We start from the raw sequence: 24924 nt of genomic DNA, 5'->3' as shown, positions 1-24924 counted from the left end.
TTGGAATCAATTATTAAGGATGAAATAGCAGCGCATTTGGAAAGCATTGACAGGATCGGTCCAAGTTAGCATGGATTTATGAAGGGGAAGTCATGCTTGACAAATCTTCTGGAATTTTTTGAGGAAGTAACTAGTAGAGTGGACAAGGAAGAACCAGTGGATGTGGTGTATTTGGACTTTCAAAAGGCTTTTGACAAGGTACCACATAAGATATTGGTGTGCAAAATCAAAGCACATGGTCTTGGAGGTAATACACTGACATGGATAGAGAACTGGTTGGCAAACAGGAAGCAGAGAGTCGGGATAAACGGGTCCTTTTCAGAATGGCAGGCAGTGACTAGTGGAGTGCCGCAGGGCTCAGTACTGGGACCCCAGTTCTTTATAATATACATCAATGATTTGGATGAAGGAATTGAGTGTAATATCTCCAAGTTTGCAGATGACACTAAACTGGATGGCGGTGTGAGCTGTGAGGGGGATGCTAGGAGGCTGCAGGGTGACTTGGACAGGTTACGTGAGTGGGCAAATACATGGCAGATGCAGTATAATGTGGATAAATGTGAGGTTAGCCACTTTGGGAGCAAAAACGCGAAGACAGAATATTATCTGAATGTCGGCAGATTAGGAAAAGGGGATGTGCAACGAGACCTGGGTGTCATGGTTCATCAGTCACTGAAAGTGGGCATGCAGGTACAGCAGGCGGTGAAGAAGGCAAATGGTATGTTGGCCTTCATAGCTAGGGGATTTGAGTATAGGAGCAGGGAGGTCTTACGGCAGTTGTACAGGGCCTTAGTGAGGCCTCACCTGGAATATTTTGTACAGTTTTGGTCTCCTAATCTGAGGAAGGACGTTCTTGCTATTGAGGGAGTGTAGCGAAGGTTCACCAGACTGATTCCAGGGATGGCTGGAATGTCATATGAGGAGAGACTGGATCAACTGGACCTTTATTCACTGGAGTTTAGAAGGATGAGAGGGGATCTCATAGAAACGTATAAGATTCTGACGGGACTGGACAGGTTAGATGCGGGAAGAATGTTCCCAATGTTGGGGAAGTCCAGAACCAGGGGACATAGTCTTAGGATAAGGGGTAGGCCATTTAGGACTAAGATGAGGAGAAACTTCTTCACTCAGAGAGGTGTTAACCTAAGGAATTCCCTGCCGCAGAGAGTTGTTGATGCCAGTTCATAGGATATATTCAAGAGGGAGTTAGTTATGGTCCTTACGGCTAAGGGGATCAAGGGGTATGGAGAGAAAGTAGGAAAGGTGTACTGAGGGAATGATCAGCCATGATCTTATTGAATGGCGGTGTAGGCTCAAAGGGCCGAATGGCCTACTCCTGCACCTATTTTCTTTGTTTCTATGGTATTAACTGGACAGAAGAGGTAGGTAAAGGGGATAAGGGAATGGAGGTCCTACAATATGTACAGGACTCCTTTCTAACCCAATATTTAAAAAGCCCAACAAGGGAGAATTCGCTATTGGATTGAATAATGGGGAATGAGCCAGAGCAGATAAGAGAAGTAAAAGTAGGGGAACATCTAGGCAATAGTGATCATAATATAATGAGCAGGACTAAGGCACAGTTGATATTTGTAGGCTGACAATTCATCCCCATTTTCCGGAGGCAAACAATGTGTCCCCAGGCAAACAATGTCCCCGGAAGGGTCTCTGGTTGAGGAAACTCATCCCCGAATAGAGCTATATTCATTTGTCTGCTGGTTGGCAAGAGTTGTATTTTAGCTTTATTTTTGGATAAACTGGAAAAATTCGATCTTTGTTTTTTTAAACACAAATGTACAGAAACCCCGGAGGAGAGATTCTTGTCCCATGTCTGGCCAGTTTAAGCTCAAGAACAGATTCCAGGAGCCCACTGAATGGAGGAGACGATGACGGCCCCGCCTTTCCACAATGCAACGCGGTTGACAAAAGACCCCATCGATAGCTCGGGCCGCACTACACTCTGGGGAATTGAGTCACCGGAGAAGCTGAGGGCACAGTGAGAGCTGTAAGTGAGTGGATTTACTTTACCTCAGAGATCAACATGGTGCGTGTCTTTTTTAAATAAGGCAAGCTCTACATTCTCCCACCAGGAAGAGGTTTCTGAAACCTTCTGAGACAGAGGGTGTTTCAAACCTTATATGGAAAATTTCAGTTTGTTTGGACAGATTTAAAATTGAGAAATTAAAAGTTAGGATATTCGGGGACGAGTTAGATGGTACAGCACTATTGCCAGAACATACACAAGATTTGAGATTCAGTGTATGTAAAGTGAAAATGGTGTTGACAAAAAAGTGTAATTGCTGCTTTAATGACCAGCTTCAAAAGGATTTTGCATATTTACGACCAATTGGAAAAGAAGCAACTGTATTATATTCAATATGCCAGTGATTATGCCAGTCAGTATTTTCCATTTCGAGTGGAGACAGGACATTTATAAAAGTACATAAAGGTACCACTAAACATAAAGCTGCTAGTTCAAGTACTGTTACTGATTTTTTTTGCAAGTTGAGCCAACGCAGAGTGAGCAAGCAGGAATATTTGCATATCACACCATTAGACATAATCACAGTTTCAGGTCAATAGTCTGTACTTCCAATTTAAATAAAAATGTCACCCACCCAAAATTCTTATGAGCGCAGACAACGCTTGAAGCAACAGTTGCAAATGTTTTTTCTCCATGGGCAAATGATGAACTAATTGAAGACCTAAAAGATGTTCAATATTTGTCACTGTCTTTTGATGCATTGAATAATGGATATGTAAAATTGCTTCCTGTCTTGTTTCACTATTTCAAGGCTTGTAAAGGCAGTTCATGTGTGCAAACTAAACTTATGGATGTTGTTGAACTTAACGGAGACGTCAGAACTTTTTGCAACGGAGATAATAAATAAAGTTGTGGCATTGTCAGCAGATAACACAAACAAAAACTTTGGCAGCCTGCACAGACATGGAAGAGAAAATGTGCACAACAAAGTAAAGACAAGCTTAAAAAGGGAAGTGATAGGCCCTGGATGCCTTGCTCACATCATGCATTAATATGCCCAATCTGCAAGGGATGCAATCCCAGTAGATGTTGAGAATATTCTAATTGAAATTTTGGATATTTTCATATGTTCATTAGTTGCATGAATAGATTTTGTGAGTATATGGGACAAGATTATCTGAATATATTAGGATACAGTAATGTCAGGCTGTCAATGTTTCCTGCTTTAGAGAGGATCCTTCAACTTTGAGTCATTGAAGTCAATTTTGTCAGAGGAAAAGTGCTCAGCAGGTCTTCACAAAATGTAACAAAATCTGGCTTGCTTTTATCCATGCAAACATGCAACCTTTTCATGACATAAGCATTTCGCTTAAGGGCGATGATCGCTGTGCAGTCGAATGGATCGACTGGGCCTGTATTCACTGGAGTTTAGAAGGATGAGAGGGGATCTCATAGAAACATATAAAATTCTGACGGGACTGGACAGGTTAGATGCAGGAAGAATGTTCCCGATGTGGGGGAAGTCCAGAACCAGGGGACACAGTCTAAGGATAAAGGGTAAGCCATTTAAGACTGATGAGGAGAAACTTCTTCACTCAGAGAGTTGTTAACCTGTGGAATTCCCTGCCGCAGAGAGTTGTTGATGCCAGTTCATTGGATATATTCAAGAGGGAGTTAGATATGGCCTTTACGGCTAAAGGGATCAAGGGGTATGGAGAGAAAGCAGGAAAGGGGTACTGAAGTGAATGATCAGCCATGATCTTATTGAATGGTGGTGCAGGCTCGAAGGGCCAAATGGCCTACTCCTGCACCTATTTTCTATGTTTCTATGTTTCTTTGAGTCAGACGATATCTTAAACAATATCAAAAAGAAGCTGGTCAAAGTCAAAATTACCTCCAGTCTCCTTCCAACTAATCTATCAAATTGCTTCAGAATTGTAATCACTTCTATCAAATCACCACTTAATCTCTGTTCCAATGAAAATAGCCACAATTTTTCAAGCTTTTCTTCACATTTGTATTTCCTTATAGCAGACTAATCTGCACTATACCCTCTCTATTCCCTCAACATCCTTCCTATCGCGTGGAAACCAAAACTGCTCCCAATACTCCAACTAAGAAAGACACATCAACAAATGAGTTTGGTAGGTGAAGGTACAGATTATTTATCCCTAGAAATTTCATAGATTGTTTTGGCTGGATGGAAATGCTGTGTTTTTCCACCCTCTGAATCGTTTAATAGTTGGGGCAGGTTCTCCGCATTTGCAACAATTCAATAGATGCTCCGGCTTCACTGAGGAGGCAAGAATTGAGCAGCACCCAGCCACTCTGCGGACGCACTCAAAGCCCAAATCTGGCCGTAGAAGGCAAGTTAAAACTTTTAGACAACAGCCTCAAGGAGGACCATCTAGAGTTCATGGTGATGGAGGTCAAAAGCCACCTTGAAATTAATGGGCTGAATGGCCGGCTCCCGCTCCTAGTTCTTATGTTGATCTCAAGAGCCTCTCAGTAAGACTCAGCTACCTCTCCTCTTATCATGGACACACCATCGAAAAGATTAATTAGAAGAGAATAACATGCACACACTGATAGAATAGAAAAGCAGCAAGAAAACAACTATTAGGTTCAGGGATATTTATTTGGATTTGGAAGAATAATGAAGAATAATGAATTTAGCACATGGTATTTTGTGTTAGGAACTTTCATCTGGTATAAGTGTTGAACTGGACGGAGGACTGATGTCACTGGGACAGAGGTTCTTTATTCTGGGATTGTAGTTACTATTACAGAAATTTGTGGGTCAAATGGTCAGATGGTGGGAGGAATATGGTGCAGTAACAGACCAAGGTCTGTCAGGAAATATATTCATTAACTAATGTGGATCCAGCTGCTTGCAAGATGGAACCAACTTATCCTTTTCCAGTTCCTCAGGTTCTTCCCCTCTTGAAGAGTCTGGCAGCTGCTCCTCCTGATTCTTGCCTTAATCAACAGCCAAATAGAGCAGCATGCAGTACTCAGTGATGATGCTGGACACTTTGGCCCGTTGATATAGCAGGATACTCTGATTTATCCTGGCACCACAACTGTCTTTTCAGCATGCCTATCATGTGCTCTATGATGGATTTAGTGAAAGCATGGACTTCATTGTACTTTCTCTTGTGCTGCAGTATAAGGAACGGCACAGGGAGGTCATGAGCCAGGGCAACTGTGTGTATGATCAGCCTCCCAGGAACCAGTCTTTCACTCGGTGAGTATCTGCAAACAGCGGGGTTACTGTTAACTACCTGGGAACAAAGGCATAGTTTGTGCTGCCAGGGCATCCTGCAAGGTGTTATGGTGATGGTCACACACAATCTACACATTGAGGGCCCAAGTTTCCACACGATAAAAAACGGGCGCCCCTCCGAGCAGAAAAAAAACGCGCTATTCTCGAGCGCTTTGCAGCTCCTTGTCTGTTTGGCGTGGCGCCCAGGGGGGCGGAGCCTACACTCACGCCGATTTTGTAAGTGGGAGGGGGCGGGTACTATTTAAATTAGTTTTTTTCCTGCCGGCAACGCTGCGCGTGCGCGTTGGAGCGTTCGCGCATGCTCAGTGTGAAAAAAAACATTGGCACTCGGCCATTTTTGTAGTTCTTTGTAGCTGTTTAATTTTTGAACTTTTTTTAATAAAATCACATTGCCATCAGCACATCAGCACTGAGGCTACCCTTCTCACTGTCTCCTTCCCCTCCCCACCCTCCGCGGCAACAAACGGCTGTCTCCTTGCCCTCCCTCCCCTCCACAACAACAACCCGCTGTCTCCTTCTCCTCCGCGGCAACAAACCGCTGTCTCCTTCCCCTCCCTCCCCTCCACAACAACAAACCGCTTTCTGCTCCCCCACCACCCCGCTCAGCGGCATGAACAGCTTTCTCCCCCCCCACCCCTCCCGCTCAGCGGCACGAACAGCTTTCTCCCCCCCCACCCCTCCCGCTCAGCGGCACGAACAGCTTTCTCCCCCCCCACCCCTCCCGCTCAGCGGCACGAACAGCTTTCTCCCCCCGCCACCCCCCGCTCAGCGGCACGAACAGCTTTCTCCCCCCCCCCCCACTCCCGCTCAGCGGCACGAACGGCTGCAGAATTCTCCCTGGCTGAAGCACTTTCACACAGGTAGGAAGATGGTTTATTTAATCTTTTCTTTGCTTATAAATGTTTATTCAGGTTGGATTTATTTGTATAATATTTGTAGAAGTATAAATAAGGATTTATTGTAGAATTTAATGAGTTCCCTTCCCCCCCCCCCTCGTTCTGGACGCCTAATTTGTAACCTGCGCCTGATTTTTTAATGTGTAGAACAGGTTTTTTCAGTTCTACAAAAATCTTCACTGGCTCCATTCTACTTTAGTTTGGAGTACGTTTTCACTGTGGAAACTTTCAAATCAGGCGTCAGTGGCCGGACACGCCCCCTTTTGAAGAAAAACTTCTGTTCCAAAGTAGAACTGTTCTACCTGACTCGAACCTGACTCGAACTGCAGAAAAAAAAATGTGGAGAATTGCGATTTCTAAGATAGTCCTAAAAATCAGGCGCAAATCATGTGGAAACTTGGGCCCTGAGAGTGTACAACCCCTTCCTATTCATACAGTTGCCACTCCTCTGAAAAAGAACATAAAAGCCTAGATCCATGTCATTGATCACTCCCTGGAACTTAGGGAACCCAACCAGCCAAATTACTGGTTCTTGGCCTAGGTTTTGGGTTCTGATAAGTGAGAGGGCAGATCAAATGACTCCCTGCAGATCCTGAAAGCCCTGAGAAGGTGCCTCCTGTTCCCAGACCCCAAGTGTCTGAAGGCTGGAATGGAGAGCTCTCTCCAAGCCAGGGCCTCCAGGGTTACTGCCTCCTCCTTGCAAGCTGATGTTGGGGGAGGGGAATGGGGTGGGGGGGGGGTGGTGGAGGATGGTCACATTCTGAAATGAAGCTGCACAATTCTATTGATCTCTTAGAGGAAAAAGTTTCCCAGCGATGCTGCATATGAAGCCAGTGAACGGAATCAAGACCCGTGTCATCTGCCTCACGTTCTGGGGGAGCACCTTTAGTAGCTCCACGTGTTTATCCAATATCCTCCTTTTCATTATAAGACCCATGAGATCAGAGTCCAGTGCCTCCACAGACAAGGGAAGGCAACTCCACAGACTCCACTGTAGCCAAATCCTTACCCTAATCCTCCAGCTGCCTCGTGCTCAAGTTACAAGATCCTCATCCCCACTAGCTAGATGTCCCAGGTGAAAATCTCTGAGCTGGTGATGGGAGAAAGAAGACAGATGACAAAGGTGATGTAATGACTTACCTCATCCAGTACATCATTGATTAGTTTTAATGCCAATGGATCGGTGTCATCAACGCCAGGTGTTTCTAGAAACTCTTTCCCAATCAAAATCTTGCATGGAGCATAAACCTCAACGGTTTTCAATGCTGCTATTTTCATATTCTGCAGAGTTCTCTCTTTATTAGGTGTTTTCTGCATGGTTATGTATTCCTGCAGTTTTTCCTGTATGAGCAATTTCAAATGGGTCATTTTAATAATTGAAATTCAAAAGACATTTCCAACACACAAGTGCCAGGTAATGACCATCTCCAACAAGCGAGAGTCTAACCACCTCCCCTTGACATTCAACTGCATTACCATTGCTGAATCCACCACTATCAACATCCTGAAAGTCACCATTGACCAGAAACTTAACTGGACCAGCCACCTAAATACTGTGGCTACAAGAGCAGATCAGAGGCTGGGATTCACCTCCTGACTCCCCAAAGCCTTTCCACCTTCTACAAGGCACAAGTCAGGAGTGTGATGGAATACTCTCCACTTGCCTGGATGAGTGCAGCTCCAACAACACTCAAGAAGCTCAACACCATCCAGGACAAAGCAACTTGCTTTATTGGCACCCCATCCACCATCTTAAACATTCATTCCCTCCACCATTGGTGCACCGTGGCTACAGTGTGTATCATCTATAAGATGCAATGCAGCAACTCGCCAAGTCTTTTTCGACAGCACCTCCCAAACCCATAACCTCTACCACCTTGAAGGAGATGGGAAGCAGGCGCATGGGAAAACCATCACTTCCAAGTTCCTCCCCAAATCACACACCATCCTGACTTGGAAATATATCGCCGTTCCTTCATTGTCACGGGGTCAAAATCCTGGAACACTCTCCCTAACAGCACTGCCAGAGTACCTTTACCAAACGGACTGCTATGGTGGCTCACCACAACCTCCTCAAGGCCAATTAGGGATGTGAAATAAATGCTGGCCCACATCCCATGAACGGAAAAAAAAATTCGTACAATAGGCATTATGTCCAGACAGATCTGTCTAGTCTTCAGCTCTGACATTTCCCAATTAATTTTGTGTTATCATGGGGGAATTTTTCACGTCTCTGCTCCCAGTATGGAGCCTCACTAGATAAGAGCTTGGACCTACAGAGAATTAGACCTAGTGTTCTAGCCCAGCTCCCACCCTATCACCAGTCTAGTGAGGCTCCACAATGTGAATACTGCTGCGCAAAATTACTCCCCATATGGATTACTAACGTGAACATTTTTCCCCACGTTCCAATAATGGAGAAATCATTTCTACAAGTTCCAGTCAGTAACCTCCAGCAACGTGTTAGCTTCATGCAATTTTTAAAATATTCAACCCAAGGGCCTAATCTTTAACCTTAAGACATCCTGCCCTTTTCTCAAATTCTGTCACAGTATTCCAGTAGAAGAAAAATAAAAATAACATTTGAGCATATTTTATATTGGCATTGGCTAAATGTGACAAACCATACCCTAATAAATATGCGATCCTTCATTACATCTTCTCCATCGCCCATATAACACTCTGAAGTTCCAGCCAAGTCCTTTACACCTTGATGAAGTTGAATGCGCCCTGGATTTTCAATGTTCTGCAATATATTCTTCAAACAACACAAGTTAAATCAGACTTCCAAAATGGCTGAATCTATATTTAAATCAAAAATAACCAAGGTATTTTTAAAACTCGCTACCTGATCAAAAGTGCAATCTGAGAAGTAAGTAGTGAGAAGACAGAATAGCTTCTCTAATGCTTCACGAGAAGTGTTTCTTCGGTCTTCTACCACACCCATGTCATCATTAGTACCTGTCAGTTAAACGAAAAACGTATGATCATTAATGGTCGTGAATAGAGTTACAGACTGGACTATTTACCCAAATAGAGTTCACTTAAATATCCCAGAAATGAAATGCAAGAACATCTGTGTCTGTTGAGTTTCATGTCTGCCAGGCATTTGGGCCAAATGGGACAGACACTAGGGGTAAAAAGTTGTTTCTGCACTTCAGCCCATGTCATAGGGGTTCAAATACATAATTCCCTGAATGTGTGAGTGTAGCTAGATATAGTACAAGTGTAAATGAGTAATAATGAATTAATACAAGATACTGAGTAGGCTAGAGTAGTGTGCAGTTTTGGGCACTCCATTATAGAAAGGACTCGTAGATCCACCAGGATGGGAAACTATAATTACGAGATATTTGGAACAATTTCTCGTGGAGCTAAGAAGCAGAAGAGGAGTTACAATTGAGGTTTTCCAAATTATGAAGGGCTTTAACAAAGTGGATAGGGAAATATTGGGGTGAATATTGTGACACCTTTCTAATTGAAGCCTATGTCGATGGCAAATGGTTAGCCCCATATTCCCGATATAGGACTGTAATAAGTGGACGACGTGCGTGGTGGGGACTGTACATTTAGTTGCTGTTCTCTTCTCCCCAATCTTCCCCTTTGCTTGCTTCAGCCCTAATAATGGCTCGCCTGTATTTTATTTTCCAATCCTATCAAACAGCTTACACCGAAATCATTAACCTGTTCTTTCTCTTTACAGATGTTGAAATACCAGTATTTGCAATTCTTCATTTAATTTGTACTTGAACAACTTCACCTTTAAACCTACACTTCCTACAAGTCACAACTGTTGCAAAGGGAACCCTTCTGAGTTCTACCTATGCTTGCCTACTCATAGAATATATGGAGCATTATAGCTCAAGTCCTGGGCCTAGAAATTCAGCACCCGTCATTTGGGAGCTACGGGTGACGAATTGGGACCAAAATGGCTTCTGGGCAGTGCGCACACATTTCTGGTGCGGGCCATGCAGAACGCTATCTTGCTGAGGATGGTAGGGCAGTCGTTAGGAGCCTGCTCTAGAAGTATTGTAAGTAGGAAGATCGTGGCGTCAATCAGCGTGCAACCTTGATTTGACGGCAGCCCTGCCATTTTTGTCATTATCGCTGGAGTTAATGCCTTGTGTTAACTTCGCACAGCTGAACATGAATTCAGCAGCAGGAAGGAACCCCACGCCCCCAACCGCCCCCCCGCCGCCACCACAGTGCTATTTAAATGGATCATCAACAAATTTCAGGTAACTTGCTTTTTGATTTCTACTGGCACTGTGTAAGTTTATGGAAGTGTTTGGGGCTTCTAGAGTTATTTAAAGTTGGAGAGGTGAGAATGAGTGCTTTTGCAAGTGAAGAAGCCCTTGCTGCTAACTTCAAGGGTTCTTGTCACACCATTTGCTCCCAGTCATGGGTGCTCTAGTTGTTATCACCCTTGGCCTGCAGCATGATAGGGAGATGGAGCAGAGGCAGAAAAGAGGACAAGCTGCTCGCAAAGGGAGGAGAAGGAGGGAGAGAAGGGCTCTCAGAAGGAGACTTTACCAACTAGGGTCTTCCGAGAGCAATTCTCTTACTTCAACCTGAGCGAGTGTATGGGACATCTGCACTTTACGAAGAAGGTGCACACAGAACGCCGCCATTTCTTGCAACCAGACCTGCCGCTCACTCCATGGCAAGACAAGGTCTTCTTAGGCGGTCCCTCGTATCGAGGATGACTTGCTTCCACACCAAAAAGGGATGAGTTCACAGGTGTTTCAATGAAGGGCCTGACATTCCAGGTCCCGAAATACATATTGAAGGGTAGAAGATGCCTGTGCATGGATTTTTTAAATTTGCGATGGCCGTTGCACATCAGGAGAAGGGCGACTGGATTGAATGTCACCAAAATCAAGGTCGCTGAATGGAGCGGGAGCAGGTACAGCAGGAGAGGCGGCAAGGAGCAGAGGAGTGGCGCGGTCGGGGCGAAGGAGCGGCGAGAGATTGTAGAGCGACGTGATCGGGGCCCAGGAGAGGAGAGAGCTCAGGGGCAGCACAGGCCAGCCCACACTGCGATATGTGTGCGCACTGGGTCCGTGCAGGAGAGCTGGTCTCCAGTCGTCTTGGTTAATCGTTGCCACTGGAACAAGACCTAGCTCTGTCAAGCCCATGGTAAAAACACTGCTGCCACTGGCTGTAAAGGTGACCATGGCCTTGAGTTTCTTCACATCAGGATCCTTCCAGGTTAGAGCAGGCAATATCTGCAACATCTCACAGTTTGCCGTCCACTGCTGCACAAGAGAGATGACAGAAGCTCTTTATGCGAGGGGAGGGGACTTAATTAACCAGAAAGAAGCAAGTGGAGCATGCACGTGGCTTTGCCAGGATAGCGGACTACCCCATGGTGCAGGGCATCATCGCTTGAACGCACGTGGCTTTGCGGGCATCACATATAAAGGCTGAGATAGAAACATAGAAAATAGGTGCAGGAGTAGGCCATTCGGCCCTTCGAGCCTGCACCGCCATTCAATATGATCATGGCTGATCATGCAACTTCAGTACCCCTTTCCTGCTTTCTCTCCATACCCCTTGAGCCCTTTAGCTGTAAGGGCCACATCTAACTCCTTTTGAATATATCTAATGAACTGGCCTCAACAACTTTCTGCGGTAGAGAATTCCATAGGTTCACTATTCTCTGAGTGAAGAAGTTTCTCCTCATCTCGGTCCTAAATGGCTTACCCCTTATCCTTAGACTGTGGCCCCTGGTTCTGGATTTCCCCAATATCGGGAACATTTTTCCCAGCATCTAACCTGTCCAATCCCATCAGAATTTTATATGTTTCTATGAGATTCCCTCTCATTCATCTAAATTCCAGTGAATATAAGCCTAGTCGATCCAGTCTTTCTTCATATGTCAGTCCTGCCATCCCGAGAATCAGTCTGGTGAACCTTTGCTGCACTCCCTCAATAGCAAGAATGTCCTTCCTCAGATTAGGATACCAAAACTGTACACAATATTCAAGGTGTGGCCTCACCTCTACAACTGCAGCAAGATCTCCCTGCTCCTATACTCAAATCCTCTCACTATGAAGGCCAACATGCCATTTGCCTTTTTCACCGCCTGCTGTACCTGCATGCCAACTTTCAATGACTGATGTACCATGAAATCCAGGTCCTGTTGCACCTCTCCTTTTACTAATCTGACACCATTCAGATAATATTCTGCATCCCTGTTTTTACCACGAAAGTAGATAACCTCACATTTATCCACATTATACTGCAATTGCCCACTCACATAACCTGTCCAAGTCATCCTGCAGCCTCTTAGCATCCTCCTCACAGCTCACACTGCCACACAGTTTAGTGTCATCTGCAAACGTGGAGATATTACATTCAATTCCTTTGTGCAAATCATTAATGTATATTGTAAATAGAAACATAGAAAATAGGTGCAGGTGTAGGACATTCGGCCATTCGAGCTTGCACCGCCATTCAATGAGTTCATGGCTGAACATGCAACTTCAGTACCCAATTCCTGCTTTCTCGCCATACCCCTTGATCCCCCTAGTAGTAAGGACTACATCTAACTCCTTTTTGAAAATATTTAGTGAATTGGCCTCAACAACTTTCTGTGGTAGAGAATTCCACAGGTTCAACACTCTCTGGGTGAAGAAGTTTCTCCTCATCTCGGTCCTAAATGGCTTACCCCTTATCCTTAGACTGTGACCCCTGGTTCTGGACTTCCCCAACATTGGGAACATTCTTCCTGCATCTAACCTGTCTAAACCCGTCAGAATTTTAAACGTTTCTATGAGATCCCCTCTCATTCTTCTGAACTCCAGTGAATACAAGCCCAGTTGATCCAATCTTTCTTGATATGTCAGTCCCGCCATCCCGGGAATCAGTCTGGTGAACCTTCGCTGCACTCCCTCAATAGCAAGAATGTCCTTCCTCAAGTTAGGAGACCAAAACTGTACACAATACTCCAGGTGTGGCCTCACCAAGGCCCTGTACAACTGTAGCAACACCTCCCTGCCCCTGTACTCAAATCCCCTTGCTATGAAGGCCAACGTGCTATTTGCTTTCTTAACTGCCTGCTGTACATGCATGCCAACCTTCAATGACTGATGTACCATGACACCCAGGTCTCGTTGCACCTCCCCTTTTCCTAATCTGTCACCATTCAGATAATAGCCTGTCTCTCTGTTTTTACCACCAAAGTGGATAACCTCACATTTATCCACATTATACTTCATCTGCCATGCATTTGCCCACTCACCTAACCTATCCAAGTCACTCTGCAGCCTCATAGCATCCTCCTCGCAGCTCACACTGCCACCCAACTTAGTGTCATCCGCAAATTTGGAGATACTACATTTAATCCCCTCGTCTAAATCATTAATGTACAATGTAAACAGCTGGGGCCCCAGCACAGAACCTTGCGGTACCCCACTAGTCACTGCCTGCCATTCTGAAAAGTACCCATTTACTCCTACTCTTTGCTTCCTGTCTGCCAATCAGTTCTCTATCCACATCTATACATTACCCCCAATAGTTTTGCACACTAATCTCTTGTGTGGGACCTTGTCAAAAGCCTTTAGAAAGTCCAAATACACCACATCACTGGTTCTCTCTTGTCCAGTCTACTAGTTACAACCTCAAAAAATTCTAGAAGATTTGTCAAGCGTGATTTTCCTTTCATAAATCCATGCTGACTTGGACCAATCCTGTCACTGCTTTCCAAATGCGCTGCTATTACGTCTTTAATAATTGATTGCAACATTTTCCCCACTACCGATGTCAGGCTAACCAGTCTATAATTCCTTGTTTTCTTTCTCCCTCCTTTTTTAAAAAGTTGGGTTACATTAGCTACCCTACAATCCATAGGAACTGATTCAGAGTCTATAGAATGTTGGAAAATGACCACCAATACATCCACTATTTCTAGTGCCACTTCATTAAATACTCTGGGATGCAGACTATCAGGCCCTGGGGATTTATCAGCCTTCAATCCCATCAATTTCCCTAACACCATTTACTGACTAATAAGGATATCCTTCAGTTCCTCCTTCTCGCTAGACCCTCGGTCCCCAGTATTTCCGGAAGGTTATTTATGTCTTTCTTAGTGAAGACAGAACCAAAGTTTTGTTCAATTGGTCTGCCATTTCTTTGTTCCTCATTATAAATTCACCTGATTCTGATTGCAAGGGACCTACATTTGTCTTCACTAATCTTTTTCTCTTCACATATCTATAGAAGCTTTCGTAGTCAGTTTTTATGTTCCCGGCAAGCTTGCTCTCATTCTCTCTTTTCCCCCTCCTAATTAAACCCTTTGTCCTCCTCTGCTGAAGTCTAAATTTCTCCTAGTCCTCAGGTTTGCTGCTTTTTCTCGACAATTTATATGCCTCTTCCTTGGATTTAACACTATCCCTAATTTCCCTTGCTAGCCACAGTTGAGCCACCTTTCCCGTTTTATTTTTACGCCAGACAGGGATGTACAATTGCTGAAGTTCATCCATGTGATCTTTAAAAGTCTGCCATTGCCTATCCACCGTCAGCCCTTTAAGTATCATTCGCCAGTCTATTCTATCCAATTCACGTCTCATACCATTGAAGTTACCTTTCTTTAAGTTCAGGACCATAGTCTCTGAATTAACTGTGTTACTCTCCATCTTAATGAAGAATTCTATCATCTGATGGTCACTCTTCCCCAAGGGGCCTCGCACAACAAGATTGCTAATTAATCCTCTCTCATTACACATCACTCAGTCTAGGATGGCCTGCTCTCTCGTTTGTTCCTCGACATATTGGTCTAGAAAACACTCCCTTATACACTCCAGGAAATCCTCCTCCACCGTGTTGCTACCAGTTTGGTTAGCCCAATCTATATGTAGATTAAAGTCACCCATGATAACTGCTGTACCTTTACTGCATGCATCCCTAATTTCCTGTTTGATGCCACCCCAACCTCACTACCACTGTTTGGTGGTCTGTACACAACTCCCATTAGCGTTTTCTGCCCACTGATGTTCCGCAGCTCTACCCATACAGATTCCACATCATCCAAGCTAATGTCCTTCCTTACTATTGCGTTAATCTCCTCTTTTACCAGCATCACTACCCCACCTCCTTTTCCTTTCTGTCTATCCTTCCTGAATATTGAATAGCCCTGGATGTTGAGTTCCAAGCCTTGGTCACCCTGGAGCCATGTCTCCGTAATCCTAATTACATCATTTCCGTTAACAGCTATCTGCGCAGTTAATTCATCCACCTTATTCCGAATGCTCCGCAGTGTATCGCAACCCCAAAAGTTACAACTCGCTCAATGTGCAGTTGGTGTGCGACCACGCTCAGCACATCATGATGGTGAATGCCCAGCATCCTGGCAGCATTCTTGATGCTTTTATTCTGTGCCAGTCTGCTGTTTCCTCAACCTTTGAGCCACCAAGAAAACACCAAGACAAACCAGAGGTTGGCTACTGGGTGACAAGGGCTACCAGTGCCACGTACTAGTCAGAGTAGGAATCGCAGGATAGCTCAGATGAATACGTGGCTTGAGGAGTGTGCACAAGGGAGGGATTCAAATTCCTGGGACATTGGTACCGGTTCTGGGGGAGGTGGGACCAGTACAAACCGGACAGTTTGCACCTGGGCAGGACCGGAACCAATGTCCTAGGGGGAGTGTTTGCTAGTGCTGTTGCGGAAGGGTTATGCTAATATGGCAGGGGGATGGGAACCTATGCAGGGAGACAGAGGGAAATAGAATGGGACAGAAGCAAAAGATAGAAAGAAGAAAAATAAAAGTGGAAGGCAGAGAAACCCAAGGCAAAAATCAAAAAGGGCCACATTGCAGCAAAATTCTAAAGGGGCAAAGTGTGTTAAAAAAACAAGCCTGAAGGCTCTGTGCTTCAATGCGAGGAGTATTCGTAATAAGGTGGACGAATTAACTGCAATTAATGAATATGATATAATTGGCATCATAGAGACATGGCTCCAGGGTGACCAAGGCTGGGAACTCAACATCCAGAGGTATTCAACATTCAGGAAGGATAGACAGAAAGGAAAAGGAGGTGGGGAAGTGTTGCTGGTTAAAGATGAAATTAAATTAATGCAATAGTAAGGAAGGACAAAAGCTTGGATGATGTGGAATCTGTATGGGTGGAGCTGCGGAATACCAAAGGGCAGAAAACGTATTGGAATAAAAGCCACCCCAAAGCAAACATTCCAATCAAACTATATCCATTTCTCCATCCAATATTACATTAAAAAATCAACCATTCACCCTTGTGCATTCCCTTAGTGCCCATCTTGCACGGAGCTCTGCCTATCCCAGTGCTCCTACATTGTGCTACCCCAGTGGATGCAGCATGGTTGTTGAAAGGCTGCTAATTTTCAGTGGGGGAAATGCAGATGACCTTGCAGGCGACCTCAAGGAGCTTTGGGCCTAGTAGGCCTGGCTTTCTACTGCACCACCTTGGCATGGGCAGCAGCTGTCTGGGCTGACAGGGAACAGCAAGGGCACTGCAGGAGTCGAGTGGTGGGAGGACAAATGCTGTCATCCTGAGAGAGGACAGCAGGATCGGCCTCCACAAATCCATTGCCACTCCCCCGGGGCAGCACCTCAGCAATCCTAGTAACCTGTTGGAGAACAAACTGCTGGACTGCTATGGCACCCTGCATGCTCCTTTCAACACTGGAGGAGAGGTGAAAGAGGAAGAGAGGCTGCAACTGAGACAGCCGCTTTCTGCCCGGGCTCTACGTGAACAAATAAGCCACGAGCGATACCTGTAACTTCAACCACAACTCCCCATTCACCAACAGTCCCACACCCTTTACCTTTCCTGTCACTGTCCGTAACATCCTCCTCTTTCCCACAATGCAAAAATAAAAGCCAACACAAATTACACATTCCAATCCAAATTTATAAATTAAATCTGTTATGTATGTAAACATTATAACTGTATGAGACTTGCCACCAGAGGGCGCACCTGTTGGGCGGCCCAAGGGTCACCTGCATACCTCATGCAAGCGAGTATAAAAGGTTGTCTGCCATGCTGCTTTGGCACTCTGGAGTTTTATTAAAGAGACTAAGGTCACATCAGTTTAAGCTCACAGTACTCAGTCTTGTGGAGTTATTCTAAACATAACAATTGGCGACGAGTAACAGATCGCGAACTTTCACGTGGTTATGGCCGCCGTTGGTATTCTTGAGCGATTTGTAGAGGGTGATGATTGGGAAGCCTTCGTTGAACGTCTCGACGAGTACTTCGTGGCCAACAAGCTGGATGCGGACAATAAAGCGATCAAGCGCAGCGTGATTTTCCTCACCGTTTGTGGGTGTACAACATACGGCCTCATCAAACATCTGCTAGCACCGACAAAACCAACGGAAAAGACTTATGCAGAGTTGTGTACGCTGGTTCAGGAATACCTCAAGCAGAAGGAGAGCATCTTAATGGCCAGGTATCGCTTCTATACGGACCATTGCTCCGAGGGCCAGCACTTGGCGAGTTATGTCGCCGACCTAAGACGCCTTGAGGGACCTTGTGATTTTGCTGGATATTTGGGGGAAATGCTGCAGGATTTTTTCGTGCTTGGAATCGGCCACGAGGTCATTCTTTGCAAGCTGCTATCTGCCGAATCCCCAGACCTGAACAAGGCCATCACAATAGCCCAGGCTTTCATGTTCACGAACGATAATACTAAACTGATATCTTCTCAGCATCGAAGCTCACCGGCAAGTACTGTACATAAAATAACGCCTTTAGCAGGCAGAACTGTACATGGCAGGGCCTACACGTCTGCAGCTGCAAGACCTAGAATGACTCAGAGTCCACAGTGGGGTGTAAATGCGAATCCATTAACACCATGTTGGCGCTGCGGGGGTAATCATCGAGCCCATCAATGTCGATTCAAGCACTGCGTGTGCAAAGGCTGCGAAACAATGGGGCACCTCCAGCGAATGTGCAAACGTGCTGCGACTCACTATGTGGCAGAGTCGGCAGAAGATGGTCGATCCGAAGTGGATCACACAGAATGAGTAAGAGAGGCAACTCAACCAGAGGCCGAGGAAGAAGTGTATGGGGTACACACCTTCAACATCAAGAGTCCTCCTATAATGCTGAAAGTCAAATTAAATGACATTCCAGTTTCCATGGAGTTGAACACAGGGGCGAGTCAGTCAATTATGAGCCAAAAAGCTTTTGAGAAACTGTGGGGCAACAAGGCACAAAGGCCAAACTGAGCCCGATTTATACAAAGCTGTGCACTTACACTAAAGAGCTCATACCAGTCATTGGCAGTGTGGCAGTAAAGGGATTGTACGAAGGAGCTGTGCATGACTTATCACTATGGATTGTACCAGGTGATGGCTCAACGCTGTTCGGCAGAAGCTGGCTAGGAAAGATTCAATGGAACTGGGATGACATCAGAACACTATCTTCGGTGGATGACGCCTCATGCGCTTAAGTGCTGAGCAACTTTCCGTCATTTGAACCAGGCATCAGCAACTTCACAGGCACCAAGGTGCAGATCCATCTTGTCTCTGATGCATGGTATGTTCATCACAAGGCTCGAGTGGTTCCATATATGATGAGGGAGAAAGTCGAGATCGAACTGGACAGACTTCAACGAGAGAGAAACATATCGTCAGTTGAGTTCAACGAGTGGGACAATCCGATTGTTCCGGTGTTGAAAAGCGATGGCACGGTCAGAATCTGCGGAGACTACAAGGTAACGATCAACCGAGCCTCGATACAAGACCAGTATCCACTACCCAAGGCAGATGACCTGTTCGCAACATTAGCAGGGGGGAAAGTTGTTCACCAAATTGGATCTAACGTCCGCTTACATGACACAGGAGCTGGCTGAATCTTCGACAAGATTGACGTGCATCAACACGCACAAAGGACTGTTTATATAGCACAGATGCCCTTTTGGGATTCGCTCGGCTGCTGCAATTTTCCAGAGGAACAAGGAGAGTCTGCTAAAATCGGTTCCGTGCACCGTTGTGTTTCAAGACGACATCCTGATCACCAGTCGTGACACCATCGAACACCTGCACAACCTGGAAGAGGTTCTAAGTCGACTAGACAGAGTGGGACTCAGGCTGAAATGCTCCAAGTGTGTTTTGTTGGTGCCAGAGGGCGAATTTTGGGGGAGAAAGATTGCGGCAGAGAGCATCAGACCCACGGACTCAAAGACGGAGGCCATCAAGAACGTACTCAGACAACAGAATGCGACGGAGCTGCGTTCGTTCCTGGGACTCCTCAACTATTTTGGTAACTTTCTACCCGGGTTGAGCATTTTGCTGGAACCATTGCACATGTTTCTACGTAAGGGCAACGACTGGGTTTGGGGTAAATCTCAAGAGACAGCCTTTGAGAAGGCCAGTAACCTGCTATGTTCTAATAAGTTACTTGTATTGTATGACCTGTGTAAACGTTTAGTGCTAGCTTGTGATGCATCTTCATACGGGGTCGGGTCTGTGTTACAGCAAACCAATGTATCAGGCAAACTGCAACCGGTTGCATATGCGTCTAGAAGTCTAAGGCTGAAAGAGCTGACAGTATAGTCGAGAAAGAGGCGTTAGCATGCGTATATGTGGTTAAGAAAATGCACCAATACCTATTTGGACTCTGGTTCGAGCTTGAAACCAACCACAAACTGCTCATTTCGCTGTTTTCAGAAAGCAAAGGTATAAACACCAATGCTTCATCCCACATCCAAAGATGGGCACTAACATTGTCCGCTTATGACTATGTTATCTGGCACAGACTAGGCACGGAGAACTGTGCTGATGCCCTCAGTCGGCTACTATTGCCCACCACCGGGGTGGAAATAGCGCAACCCGCAGACTTGCTTCTGGTCATGGATGTTTTTGAGAGCGAGGGGTCACCCGTCATGGCTCACCAGATCAGGACCTGGACCAACCAGGACCCTGTGCTATCACTAGTAAAAAGTTGCATCCTCAATGGGAGCTGGTCGGCTGTTCCCGGGGAAATGCAAGATGAAATTAAGCCATTTCATCGACGAAAAGATGAAATGTCCATCCAGTCAGATTGTCTCTTATGGGGTAATCGCATGGTTTTGCCAAAAAAAAGACAGGGAAATGTTTATACGTGACCTACAGTACCCACCCAGGCATAGTCATGATGAAGGCTTTCGCCAGGTCACACGTTTGGTGGCCCAGCATTGACTCGGATTTGGAGTCATGCATACACCAATGTAACACTTGCTCACAGTTGAGCAATGCACCAAGGAAGGCTCCACTGAGTCTGTGGCCATGGCCCTCCAAACCGTGGTCCAGGATCCATGTAGATTTCGCTGGCCCCTTTCTAGGAAAGATGTTCTTAGTGGTAGTGGACGCTTACTCTAAATGGATTGAATGTGCAATCATGGCATCCAGCACATCCATTGCCACCATTGAAAGCCTCCGGCCCATGTTCGCCATGCATGGCTTGCCTGACGTCCTTGTCAGTGACACTGGACCGTGTTTCACCAGTTCGGAATTCAACGAGTTCATGACCCGCAATGGCATTAAGCATGTCAGATCTGCCCCGTTTAAGCCTGCATCCAATGGTCAAGCGGAACGGGCAGTCCAAATAATCAAGCAGAGCTGAAACGCGTGACGGATGGCTCCCTGCAGACCCGTTTATCTCGGGTTCTGCTTAGTTACCGGATGCAACCCCACTCGCTTACCGGGGATCCCCCAGCGGAATTGTTAATGAAGAGAGCACTCAAAAACAGGCTCGCCTTAGTCCGCCCGGATCTTAATGATCATGTGGAAACCCGGCGTCACCGGCAAAACATGTACCATGATCGCGTGGTTGTATCCACTGACATTGATGTAAACAACCCTGTGTTTGTCCTTAATTACAGTCATGGTCCCAAATGGGTTGCTGACATTGTCTTGGCCAAGGGGGGGGCGGAAATAGAATGTTTATTGTCAAACTATGTAATGGACAAATGTGCAGAAAGCATTTGGATCAGACCAAACTGCGATTCACTGACAACCAGGAACAACTTGAAGAGGACATCACCATCATCGATCCAGCAACACACATCCAACCAGCAATCGACCTCGCTGTCAATCAAGAGGATGAACCCACCATGCCCAACAGTCCGGTCAGACCAGCCGTGCTGCAGTGCAGCAATGGCCCGACCAACTCACCCATGCCAGGGTTCGAACTCAGGCGTTCGACCAGGGAGCGAAGGGCCCCCGACTGCCTCAACTTGTAAATAACTTATATCAAAGATTTTGGGGGGAGTGATGTTATGTATGTAAACATTATAACTGTGTAAGACTTGCCACCAGAGGGCGCACCTGTTGGAGGCCCAAGGGTCACCTGTACACCTCAGGCAAGCAAGTATAAAAGGTTGTCTGCCATGCTGCTTTGGCACTCTGGAGTTTTATTAAAGAGACTAAGGTCACATCAGTTTAAGCTTACAGTACTCAGTCTTATGGAGTTATTCTAGACATAACAAAATCATGCCAGTGTACAGAAATAAACTAATCACCCTTGTGCATTCCCTTAGTGCCTCTTCAGTGTGCCTTTGCCTCTCCTGGTGTTCCTACAAGGTGCTTCCCCCAGTGGCTACAGCATGGCTGGTTGAAGGCTGCTGACTTTCAGTGGAGAAACTGCAGATGGCCTTGCAGAACGATCTCGAGCAACTCTGGGCCTTGAAGACTCAGCTGCAGGCAGAACCACCTCAGCATGCAGTCTGGGCTGGCTGGCTGACAGGCAACAGTAAAGGCACTGGCGGAGTAGCAATGGTGGGAGGATAAATGCTGTCACCCTGAGAGAGTTCAGCAGGGTCGGCCTCCACGGATGCATTATCAACCCCTGGGGCAGCATCTTAGCAATCCTAGTAATCTGTTGGAGTACAGACTGCTGGACTGCTGTGACACCCTGCAAGTCCCTTTCAACACTGGTAAACCCAGCCATGATGACAGTAGTCTCTACTTGCATGGCTTCAGTCTGAGCTTCCATTGCAGCACTCAGACATTGAGCGGCTTCTGCTTGTGCTGCAATGGAAACAGAGACTTTGGCCATCAGACCCAGCATGATGGTTGGTCCACAAGTACGTTAATGGTTCTGCCCACCTCTTCCACACTGGAAAGGACGGGCTCTAAGCTCTGCTGACAGCCCTGTGTAAGGCTGGAGCTGGACTCCTCCATGTTCCTTGACATTGCATTCAGGCTTTCTGGCAGGCCTGCCAATGCACCAAGGATTTAATTGTGCATAACCATCAACGTTCTTCTGTAGGCGCCCCATCAAGGTCTTAATCTGAGTCCTGTCTAGCAGAACCCCTGTGTGGCCTTGTCCTCCAGGGAGCTGGCAACTATGTTACCCTTTCCCCCTGCCCTGACTGCAGGCCACTCGTGCCCGGTGTCTCACCACGTGCAGATCCCCCATCCAACCTATCCTCTAAAGTATGCGGAGTGTCAGTATCTGAGCTGGTAGCTGGGAGTTTGAAATCGAGTGACTGTGTTACTTCTTCTTCACTCTCCTCTCCCTCTTCATGTTGACCCATTGACTGGGTAGGCTGGATTTCTTGGGTGTCTGAAATAAGAAAGGCACAAGGGAATGCATAAGAGAATGTGGTGAGGGAATGGAGGGAAAGCAAGAGGTGTATGTTTACACCATGTGCAGATTGTAAACCAGAAGAGATTGTGTTGATGAGGGGGAAGTGGGATGTGAAAAGGAGGATAACATATGAGGATACCATCCTCTTCTATTCTTTCAGCCCCGCCACTGGCCATGGGCTCAGCCATGCCCCTGCCGAGAATGGCCAGCATTGTCTCCTTCGTGGGGGTGAGGTCATGCAGGCAAGCCTGTCCATCGCTGGTGAAGGTCTGCTGGTGCCAGCTATGCAACACCTTTTCCTGCACGAGAAAGGGAAGTGTGGAAGAAAGAATCTATGAATCTATGGCTTATGGTAAAGGGAAGGGTTAAATTCTGTTTTTGCTATATTTGAAGAAATAATAGGACTAGAACAACACCCACACTTTTTAGCCTTGAAACTTAGAAATGTAATTAAATGACTATCTGGTATTAAAAGGGAGTCTCCTGATATTCTGCTTATCAGACTGTGAACAGGGAGAAATTATGCAAGGACAGATAGAGTGTGTGCCTCCCGAGACGACCTTTGTACTCACGGAACTAATGAATAAGATTCCTTTTCTATTTCTGTATTCTATTTCTGTATAAAGATAGGGACAATTTGCTTGTAGAGCAGACAGGAAGTGTGTCAGTGAGTGTGGTGTGACATGTTTTGGTGATGTGCGTGTCATGGTTGAATAGGTGACAGTGTGTTCAAGTGGTGAGGTGTGGGTTTGTGGCTTGCAGTAGTGGTAAGTGTGTGCGGCTGAGGTGCAGTTATGAATGTGAAGTGCGAGTCATGTTTGGTAGAGATTGTTGATAAGTGAATGATGGGGGTATGGTGCATTGAGCAGTGTGTGAGACTAGTGGTGCAGATGGTGGGATATGGCTTTTGAAGACTAATTCACTGAGTTTGACCACTTGTGTGAAATTATTAAACTTCTTCCTGCACTGAGTCCAGGTTCTCGGGGCTATTTACTACATTGGCTATCTGTTCCCACTGTAGTCTTGCATATTGCCTTGAAGGTCTCCTGGCCCCCTGTGGAAAGGGAGCCTCTCTCCTGGAGTTGACCTTCTGGACTAAGGCCTCACTGCTGCATCCAAGAACTTTGGAGCACTTTCTTTGGCTTTTGAGCCATTATTCAGTCTTCTTGTTTATAACACTTGCCTTCACAAGCAGTTCCAACACCTGTTGCGGGTAGAAGGTACCTCCCCTTTAAGAGGTGCAGACTGCCTTTAAGAAGTGGAGGCTAGTTATAATTGAAGCTAGCCTCGCACAATCTGGGGCCCCTTGCTGAGCATTCAGCCATTCAGCAGCGGGTTCTTCACTTGGCTGAATGTTACGATCATGTACATTCGGCAGCACAAATTTTATGTGCTGCCTGCAGTCCTCCAAACGGGCGTGGGTTGCTATTGCATTGCGATCCCTTGCCCAATTTTGGGGGTTAATCGAATTTCTAGGTCTTGATCTCTTCTTCTATTACATTACTGACAGTTTTGATGCTGCTACCTGCTCTCACTCTGATCAAGTGCTGGGTTTTCCAATACGTTCGCATTTGTCACATGTGGCTAATTGGGATTGCAGATGTGGCTAGTTGCATTTTTGATTAGCAAATAAAAAATGAAAAATAAAACATTGTGATTTCAATGTCTATGTGATTTCAACACTCATATTCGCAACATATTTACATGTGTACTTCAACGTTTTTGTGCATTTGTTCGTAAAATGGTAAGACAAAAAGCAGAGTGTACCAGTATTTTTTGATTGTTGTGTGCTTTACTTCCTTAGTTACTGGTTATTTGCTAAAATGATGTGTTACACAGGTGAAAATGCTAGACTTCAGCACCAAGTAAAGACTAGCAATATTGTATGGAAAGGTGAGCTGTCATCGTGGTCAGCTCGACCAAACAAAATAGCCACTCAACAAGGAGCTTCAAAAGAGCACATCATGGCAAAGGGCAAAAAAGTGTGTCTGGCATGTCTTGTTATGTAAGTCAACATTGTCTGAGGAAGTCAAACTCCAGCTCACAACAGCTGGACAAAAACCTACAAGCGCATTAAGATGTGCCATGTTTGATGAATTCATTCCAGCATTCCAAACTCTGGTGAAAGTGAAAGACTGCAACACTTTCCATTCTATAGCCTCTGCAGCTACTAGAGCATCTTCAATATCTGCCATCGACAAC

General features: G+C 45.7%; 1 protein-coding gene across 1 annotated transcript in view; it reads right to left on the bottom strand.

Moving 5' to 3' along the window:
* The window catches only part of LOC139242257 (uncharacterized), a gene marked incomplete at its 3' end in the record, with an annotated part of 78464 nt that extends 56763 nt beyond the window's left edge, over positions 1–21701 (bottom strand). Inside the window, exons 1-4 of the mRNA XM_070870293.1 lie at positions 21653–21701; positions 9015–9127; positions 8796–8924; positions 7307–7507 (exon numbers count right to left, since the gene is read on the bottom strand). Coding sequence (XP_070726394.1) covers positions 7307–7507; positions 8796–8924; positions 9015–9127; positions 21653–21662 — 453 coding nt within the window. The remainder of the gene's footprint in view (positions 1–7306; positions 7508–8795; positions 8925–9014; positions 9128–21652) is intronic.
* Between the last annotated feature and the right edge of the window lie 3223 nt (positions 21702–24924).

This window comes from Pristiophorus japonicus, unplaced genomic scaffold (genome assembly GCF_044704955.1).
Source record: "Pristiophorus japonicus isolate sPriJap1 unplaced genomic scaffold, sPriJap1.hap1 HAP1_SCAFFOLD_1275, whole genome shotgun sequence".
NCBI lineage: Eukaryota > Metazoa > Chordata > Chondrichthyes > Pristiophoridae > Pristiophorus > Pristiophorus japonicus.
Note: the sequence above shows the minus strand (reverse complement) of the source record. Positions and strands in the feature narration are given on the sequence as shown.